At 51.5% G+C, this 9,005-nt stretch overlaps 1 protein-coding gene across 2 annotated transcripts in view; it reads right to left on the reverse strand.

Moving 5' to 3' along the window:
* UACA (uveal autoantigen with coiled-coil domains and ankyrin repeats) overlaps nt 1-7,769 on the reverse strand; it is a 30,610-nt gene extending 22,841 nt beyond the window's left edge. For both annotated transcript variants that reach the window (XM_082769141.1, XM_082769140.1), the window contains exon 1: nt 7,605-7,769. In XM_082769141.1, the coding sequence (XP_082625267.1) occupies nt 7,605-7,661 (57 nt within the window). In that variant the 5' untranslated portion in view covers nt 7,662-7,769. The remainder of the gene's footprint in view (nt 1-7,604) is intronic.
* Nucleotides 7,770-9,005: the final 1,236 nt, after the last annotated feature.

Raw genomic sequence — 9,005 nt, forward strand, 5'->3', positions numbered from 1 at the left:
AGCCCCAGCCCGAGCATCGCCCATCTCCACTATTTATGACACAGAGCACGAGGCACAGCACAGAGCCAAAGTCTGTGAGGCTGTGAGATTGCAGCCTTCAGGAACAAGCCTGTTCCTCGCCCTGCCATTGCAATTAAGAAATTGCAATGAGAAATTTCTTTGAAAATTCAGAGAAAGCAGCGAGAGCCTGAACAACAGCCACTAGAGGGACTTGTGCTTGGGCACCCCAGGTTGGGTCTGCGTGAAGCCACGCTGGCCTTCCCGTGCTAACGAGGGTAGAGGAAAGGGCACAGGGTACTATCAGCAGTGATAGGCTAAAATATATATATATATATATTTGTACACTGCTGTCGACCAGCAAAGCTAATATTTAAGAACTGTTAATTGTAATAGAATCTGTATTTATCGTTACATAAATAGCAGAATACTTAGCAAACATGAGCTTGCTGATACTGGACATCTCCCTCTTAAGAAAAAAAAAAAAAAAAAAAGGAAAAAAAAAAGGAAAAATAGCAGGAAGAGGCCCTGATGCACGCTATTACTTCACCCACTGTTACCCAAGCGACCCCACTGAGGAATCTGGAGCAAAGAAATTGCTTTGTTAGCGATCCTGATACACAAGAGGAGAGAGCAACACTGGGCTACAGGCACCTTGCACGGCTGCAGCACCCTAATTATTCCATGCATGTCAATGGGATCATGCTTCTAAGCTTCCCCAATATCATCTTTAGATACCTTTCACTACAGCTTCTCTGTAGTGAAATGTTTTGCTACGCTATGAAATAACTAACAGCATCCATCTAAACTTCACTGCTTGTCCCCTCCATCCCCATCCTGCGTGTGATGTTAGCACAAGGCCAACAGTCCCTTCCCCAACTAAACCTCGAGCAAGGTTACCAGCAGTGCTGCCCCATCACTGACCAACATTACCACCAGCCCCACACAACTTGAGCTGAAAACTGAATTGGGTCTGAAAGAGGCTAAAAAGTACTTGAACACACAACAGGCTGGCAGCTGGTTAGTTCTCTGGCCATACTCTTACTGGGGTTATTTCCCCCCTATAGAAAGGTCAAGGAATAAGACCATAGACCCTCAAAGACCACAGCATGCATTTTTCACTTTTTCAATTATTTAGATAGTAGATTAATGATAGCATAACAAACATTTATGAGTGTGTAAGACCACTAAGACAGCCAGTTGCCACCACCAACTTAAAAACACTAAGACTGCATTTCACTCACCTTAACCGTGTGAAGTAAATATTGGTTGTTTTTTTGTTTGTTTGTTTTTTCCTGTTGTGGTGGTGGGCTTTTTTTTTTTTTTTTTTAAATAGGAAAAACGCAGAATTACTGGGCTGGGTGGGCAGGAGCAGAGCTGATCATGTCTCATCCCAGCACAAGGAAACCATTAGGACCTCGAAGCCGGGAGGAGAAAGATTTAATTTGCTTCCTTTAGCAGCCTTTGATCAGCTAGGCCAGGCCATGAAAGCCCTGATCTGTTCAAGCCCTTGTTTAAAAACCATTCACAGCATTCAAGAACATAGGTGATGGCAGCATGCTAACAAAATGAGAAGTCCCAACTGTGAGCTGCTGGAAAGCGAGGCAGATGCAATACTGCTCCCTTCCCTTTGTGCATCACAGCACATTACAGTCTTACCACAAAGCTAACAGATGCACGACAAGTTAACTGGCTGCTGAGACAGCAGTACTGCTCAGGAAACTTCCACCTGGAACGGGAATTGCTCATCCTGAGTCTCCTCTGCCCACGGAGCTGCACAAACCGACTGCGTAAATGCACAGCTCATTTAAAGACAGCACGCAGGCTGCGCAGCAGCCACATAACTGCTTCCGAAACACCAGCTGTAATTCACAGCCCTTCTTAAACCTTTCAGCCTGAAAGCTGACATAAACCTATGAAAGCGAACACAGCTTCCCGTCACCACCGAGCTAGGCAGATAATCCTATTAACGAAAAAAAAAATAGGGAGGGAGCACATCCTCTAATGCCATTAGCGCTTGACTTAAGCGCATAACGCCCCGAGGAGCAAAGAGCTCTGGCAAAAACACGGCCACCACTATTTACAGCCAGTGGTCACACGTATACAAATGTTCCCATAAGCTCCCTAGAGAAAATACAGAGATCATACTTTTACACGAATAGTTATGAAACTAAAACTGCAATTTTTGATGTCTCTGAAGACTGTTTAGAAATAGCAATTACAAGAAATTAAAAAAAAAAAAAAAAAAGAACCTAAAAATGATCGGTTTTAGGGCCCTCTGTCATGAGAGAATCATTTCCCCAGTCGAGGCTCTAGGCAGTTTTCCTGCAGGGAAAGGAAGGCGCCCGCTGATACAGGAGAGTTACTCGGAAGATGCACACCCGTCAGAGAGGAGAGCAGGGCTGGCACAGCACGCCTATCAGCACGCACACTTCATCTTCCTGCTCATTTTACAGAGGTCAGAGTACATTTGTGATTAAAATTAACATTGAGACAGACACGCCCTGTGATTTCACATGGCACAAAAGGACTATTGCCTTTGAAGTAAGTTGATTTATTTGAAAACCACAGAGCCTAAAAATAGTTTTAACAGCCTAACTTTCCCCTCTGCCTTTGAGGGGGACGTTCACCAGGTGTAGCTGGAATGGAAAATGGAAAACACGGCACTTTGTATTTTATAAGCCCATCTTGCTTATCAGCACGTGTATTTTCATATAAAAGCCTTCTGGAGTTTAGGACTGCGGGAGGAAGATGTGCTGTTCAGTCTGCATGAGGGGAGGAACGGACCCAGCCTGAGCACGGAGCTCGTCTCACCCAGCAGGTTCCCACACGCAGCACGTTATGTTATCACCTCGTTTGCTGCAATTTCTCCATCTATGGAAGAATTATTGAGTGCTACAAAATGGGTGAGGCTTAGCCTAAATAGCGATCAAACCCAACAGCATTCCCAGTACCGCTCCGTTTGCACGCTTCTCTCAAAATGCTCATGTTGAGATCTTTTATTAACAGCCGTGTTGTTTTATGACTTGTTTAAATATAACTGCATCCTGTAATTAAGGTAGCAAAGTCATCTAACAGAGCAGCTTAATGGAAAACAAATAGTGGCTATCTAAAACCTTAACGTAAACATTTTACCCAATTCTGAAGGCATTTTCATTCCCACTACAAGTTCGCATGTCCCAGGTCAAGCAATTATTTGAACCTACTTCTACCAAGACATGCAACATGTCAAAAACTCTTCTCAAAAACGCTGTAAGGGCTCTAAAGCTGTGCCAGGTACTAGGTCCCTAACAGCAGAACCACCTTCTCTCCTTTCCATGAGGCTTCTGGGGTAGGGGGAAAAACCACCAGCATCGAGCACAGCAGCACGCGAGCTGCAGTGGAAGCATCGAAGGACTGCACACAACTCCAGAAGGATGCGGTCTGCTAAAATAACAATAAAATAAATATATATATATTTTTTTTTTTAAATAATGCAACTTCCTGGCGTCTCATTGCCCACAACACATAACCTAACATAACTTTGTCAATAATACACCCTCAATCTCTGCGCCTCGAGATACAGAGCAGCTTGGACACTGCTAAAAGCAACCAGAAAAAACAGGGGTTCAGCAGCTGCATCTCAAAACAGCCTGGTAAGAGCAGCTCACAGCACAACAGGGCCCTGCCTCCTGCACTTACATCCAGGAGCTGCTCCCCGGGGCCAAAGAGAGCACCAAAGCTGTCCCCACAAAGGGGACGGGAGCCGGGGAGCCCTGGTGGCCTGGGTCACAGGAGGCTGGGGAGCGGGCTCGTCCCTTCCGAAACGGCAGAGGCCAGGTCGGAGGCCAGCTGGGCACTGCTCTCCTCGGGACTCGTGGCAAAGCCCTGGTTTGGAAGCACAATCCCACCTGTAACAAAGCATCAGACAACACCAAGAACACCACGCCACTGACTCGGCCCTGTTCGGTCACCACCCAGTGATGGAAGGCTGGGATGGTACCGGTCAATCAGGTGCCATCAGCCTGCTAAAAAATATCCATATTTAATGATATCTATCTGAGCAGCAGGTCAGATGAACTCGAAATGGATTCGTCAAAAGGTGACCTCGGCCTTGTTTGAGGAATTTTGTCTGCAGGTCAGACAAGGACATTCATGCAGGAGCTCCCTGAGCCTCCAGTTTTTTAGCTTTTCTTTTTAATTACTGCATTCCAAAGTGATAAAGCACTGACGAACACTCCTTTCTAAAGCAGCCTGAAAATGACAATGCACCTGTACGCAGGCTGCAGCACACAGCTTTTGCTGAACCACAAATTGCCATTCCTCCCCTGCTCGCGTTTCTCCACGCCGACCGCAAACATCACAGAGCCGAGCACATGGCTCTATTTAACTAAATGCAAATGAAGCACAAAGTTTTTCCAAGGAATGCACGCGTTAGCACGAGCCTTAATAAAGCTTCCCGGAACCCAAACATCCCCTACAGAATAACCGCATTCAGCCTAGGAGCTGACATTTGAATATTACAACGCTGCTGATTCTTGGCCGCGTTGCCCGAGGACGGCACTGTAAAGCCGTGCGAGGCTGCACGCAGGGGTCAGGGCAGCAGGGAGAAATAACTTTACTCTGGCCAGCAGCAGCCACACTGGAAAAATTCTGCTGACCAGCCCCAGCACTGTCATCAGCGTGGCTGGCGAGAGCTGCTCAGTCTGTGCACGGGGCAGAGCAGTGACACAAAGCCATCAGTCTCATTCATTTCCAGGCCGATGTGTGCCAACAGCAGCAGCTGCCTTTATTTCAGGTAACAAGCTGAACAGAGAAGTCATCTCGGCTTGGGTTAAAAACAGGTCCTTTAACACCCCAATTTTTCCCTTCAGTCCTTCAGAATGTGCATTCCCCAGCACTTCGGTGCTACAAGCTGTTTTTAACAAATATTTTCTGCTGTACACACGGAGTGCTGCCAATTAATCGGGAAGCTGAGGTGAGCTGCAGTTCCACCACAGAGGACATCACCCAGAGGAGGGCAGGCGGTGGGACCTCACCCCCGGGGGCAGAGCAGGGACGAGCAGGAGCCCCCCCGACACAGAGAACATCACCCATTTACCAGCCCAGCAGCTCCACGGGCACCAAGGCACTGACACAAGTCCAGCTGTAACCACACGAGCTGGCCAGGTGTTAATTTAACCATCAGACATCATCACACCAGACAAGCGCTCAGAAGCCTACCTCATTTTTTTTTTTTTCCAAAACAGCTTCCACTAATTACACGCTACCTTCGGCTTTTGTGGATATATTTAAAAATAAATAAATAAATCGCTTCTCCTGGAGGAGAAAGGACTGATAGGAGTTTCTGCACGGTTTTAATCTGCTTTTTCTCACCACGTGCAGGGCTCCATGCAGCACTGACACTACCCGAGGTGCATCCCAGGCACCCGTCTCACGCCGTGTCCCGAGCGCAGCACTCCCAGGGGAGCTGCTCGTGGTGTGGATTCAGCTCCGCAGCCACCCGCAGAGCCCAGCAGAAGCCCTTTGTGGCTGTTTCCTAAGTGGGTTTAACAAGAAAAACTTCAAAGAAAGAAGCGGGCAACCCTCCTCCGCAGCGCCCAGCGACTGGAACTCGCCAGGGAAAGCTGAGCAGTGAAGGTGTGGGGCAGCAGGGGCTGCCCCAAACAATAAACGCGTCCTTCCCCAGGCACCTTCCCCTGGAAACCTCCAGGAGAGCCAAGCTGCAGGCATTTCCAGCACGCTCCTGGCACACGTAGCTACCGGTGAGCGCGGCATCACCCCCGACCATGAGCAAGGACCGTGCCCTCAGGCCTTTGTGGGCTTTGTATGGGATCTGCCATAAAGCTCCCAGCCCACAGTGGTGCCAGGGACCAGCAGCATCTGTCTCACCACGCAGAGCACTGACGGTGCTGAGCAGGCTGCTCCGATCATCTCCCAGGCCCCATCAGCCGAACTGGAGCTGGCAAAACCAGGTAATTCCTTTTTCAGCCTGGATAATGGTGGGACCAGCAATTACCCTGCCGCTTTTCATGGCTTTCCTCCATCACGAGGCAGGACACAGAGCCTCTCCCAAAAGATCACCATCAGAAAACCGCAGGGCAAGGAATTGTTACCTTAACCTGGAAGGAAGCGCTCAGAAGCGTGATGAAGGGACTGAGCTTCTCCCTACATCCCCAGGAAACAGCCCTGGGTGGGGACAGAGAGGGATGAAGTTCCCAAAACGGACAATTCTTTCCCCAGAAATTTCCAGCAGTTCCCATCCACCCAGCAGCGCTCCCACCCCCTCCCAGTGCCAGCAGCAGGGCCGGGGTCTATCCACACACCCCCTCCAGCACCCACACATTGGGATGGGAATTATTTTCCCATCCCGAGTGCCTGGTGGATAGCTGTGCAGCCAAAACATGTCCCAGACAGATAAGTGCAGTACATCGTGGGTACAGAACGCAGCTCCTCAAGGACCTCGGTGAAAGCAGCTTCCGATGACACATTGGGGAATAATTCCAGATCTCGGAGGAGCTGAGCCTGACCAAACCCGCTGTGACAGGGAGGCCTGTGGAGCCCTCACCCACGAGGTGAAGCATCTCCGCACCTATTTCAGGTGATCCTGCATCACCTCCGCGGGGGCTGCTGCCGCCTAATTACCGTGGGCTTACTCCGAGCTACCAAGCAGTCCTGAAGCACTAACGAGCAGCAGGAACCAGGGGCAGCCCACGCATCGCCAATTATCATCACAGACTCCTGAATCACCCCCGGCACAGCCAGATTCCTGGACGCGGAGCTGTCGGAGCCGCCAGGTCCCCCCCCAGCACCCATAGGTACCCCCCCAGCACCCATAGGTGCCCAGGCAGGCTGGTGTTTCCCCGTCACGCCGCCAGCTCTGAGCCAAACACAGAGCAGCAGCATTTTGGGGACTGCCAGCATCCCAAGGAGCCACCCCCCCTGCCCAGCAGCGGGCTGGGGACAGGGCCCAGGCAGCAACGAGGGGGGGTCACGGTGCATGGGGGGGTACCCAGTGGGTGAAGGGGCACGAGGTGGGCACCCCAAAATTGAGGGCACCTGAAAGGATGAGGCAGGCACAGGCAGGGCATGGGGTGGGATGACCCCAAATGGGGTTTGGGGAGGTGCAGGCACATGGGGGGGGGGCAGGGGGCTGAGGGTGCCCTGCACTGGGCAGAGCCTTCATGGAGGGAATGGCAGTGGGGAGGAGAAATAAGGGAAAATAGGGGAAAAGGAAACGATAAAGGGGAAAATTAAATAGTAAGGGGGGGAAAATAAATGAAATGGGGGGGAAATTAAAGAGTAAGGGGGAAGGAAATGAAATAAAAGGGGGGAGAAATTAATAAAAGGGGGGGAAATTAAATAAAATAGGTGAGAAATGAAATAAAATGGGGGGAAATTAATAAAATAGGGGGTAAATTAAATAAAATAGGGGGAAATTAAATAAAATAAGGAGTAAAATACATAAAACAGGGGGAAATTAAATAAAATAAGGGGTAAAATAAATAAAACAGGGGGAAATTAAATAAAACAGGGGGAAATTAAATAAAATAGAGAAAATCTAAAGCAAATCGCCAGCCCCGCTCGCAGCCCGTGCCCCCCCCGCCCCGCTGGGTGCCCCCACGCACCGTGCTGCCCGCGATGACGGCCTCGTGCTTCCTCAGCCGGGACTTGAGGCTCTTCATGGCGAGGCCCCCGGCGGGCGGCGACCCCCGGCCCCGCTCCGCGCCCCCAGCCCCGGTCCCGGCTCCTGCCCCCCCCCCCCGCCGCCGCCGCCGCCGCGGCCGGGACAGGATCGCGCCCCCCCCCGCCCCCCGCCGCGCCACCCCTACCCCTTCGCCCCGCCCCCTCAGGGCGTCGCGGCCAATCGGCGCCCGGCCGCGCGGGCGCTGCGGCCAATGGGGAGGCGGGGAGAGGGGAGGGACTTCCTCGTTTTAAAGGGGCCGGAGCGCAGGGAGGGAGGGAGGGAGGGAGAGGAGGGCAGGGGAGGAACCGCCCGGCCGGCAGGGGGCGCGCGGCCAGGGGACCCTGAGGGGACCCTGAGGGGACCCTGAGGGGACCCTGAGGGGCGCTGCCCCCATCTCACCACACATTTCCAGCTCCCTCATCCTGGGAGCAGCTCCCTCAGTTTGGTCACGGCTTTTTTCAGCCTGAGCCACGTTTAATGTTCCCTTTTCATCGCCTTGCTCCCAGCCCTGACACGCAATGTCCCGCACTTTGGAGTTGAAGGGCTTGCGTGTTATTTAATTACAAGTCGGGCTGTGTTGAAACACCAAAACCTCGCTTATTGCGGTGGGATTGGAGAAATCCAATCGATACACGTCTCCCTCTAGTAAATGTGCAAGGCAAACGCCAGCGCTCTTTAATCAACTCAGGCAAAACGTGTATTTAAACACAAATTTCTTTCTAGACGGCCTGTGTAGAAGGAAAAACGTTCGATGTCTTTAAATACACGCCAGAGAAGCCCAAAGACTGTGGGCTGTTGGACCCCGCAGCCAAGCCACACGTGTCACTGGGAGGGACCGGCGGGCTCCTCACCAAAAACCTTCCCAGCAAGTCACCCCCAGCCCAGCCTCAGCTGAAAGGCCCAGGTTTAAAATCTTCAGAGGAAAGGTGTTGGTGCCCTGAGTGCTACACGGCGCTGTCAGGGCTCTCCACCCTGAGGAGCTGCCCTTTGATGCAGCCTCCCTCCTGCAGCCACCTCCCTCAGCCCGTGGCACCTCCAGCCCCACAAGTTCGGGTCAGACTCCAAGAGCAGCTTCCCCTTGGAGAAATTAACGCCTTTGGACACCTCTCTGTCATGCAGACAGCGCTCATCCTGCCCTCAGAGGCTTGCAAGTCCCCTTTGAAGCCTGGTTCCCACCAGCGCAGCCAGGTCTTGCCCTCCTGTTGCTGCTAGCACAGGAACCTGATTGTGCCCAGCACAGCTCGAAGCAACGCAACTGCTAAAATGACAGCAGCAGCTGGGAGCTGCTGAGATCAGGATTCCCCTGGTGTTCCCTACCCATGGCAATACAAGCAGTGGTTTC

This window comes from Aythya marila (assembly GCF_965140915.1).
Source record: "Aythya marila genome assembly, chromosome: 11".
NCBI classification, from domain to species: Eukaryota; Metazoa; Chordata; class Aves; order Anseriformes; family Anatidae; genus Aythya; species Aythya marila.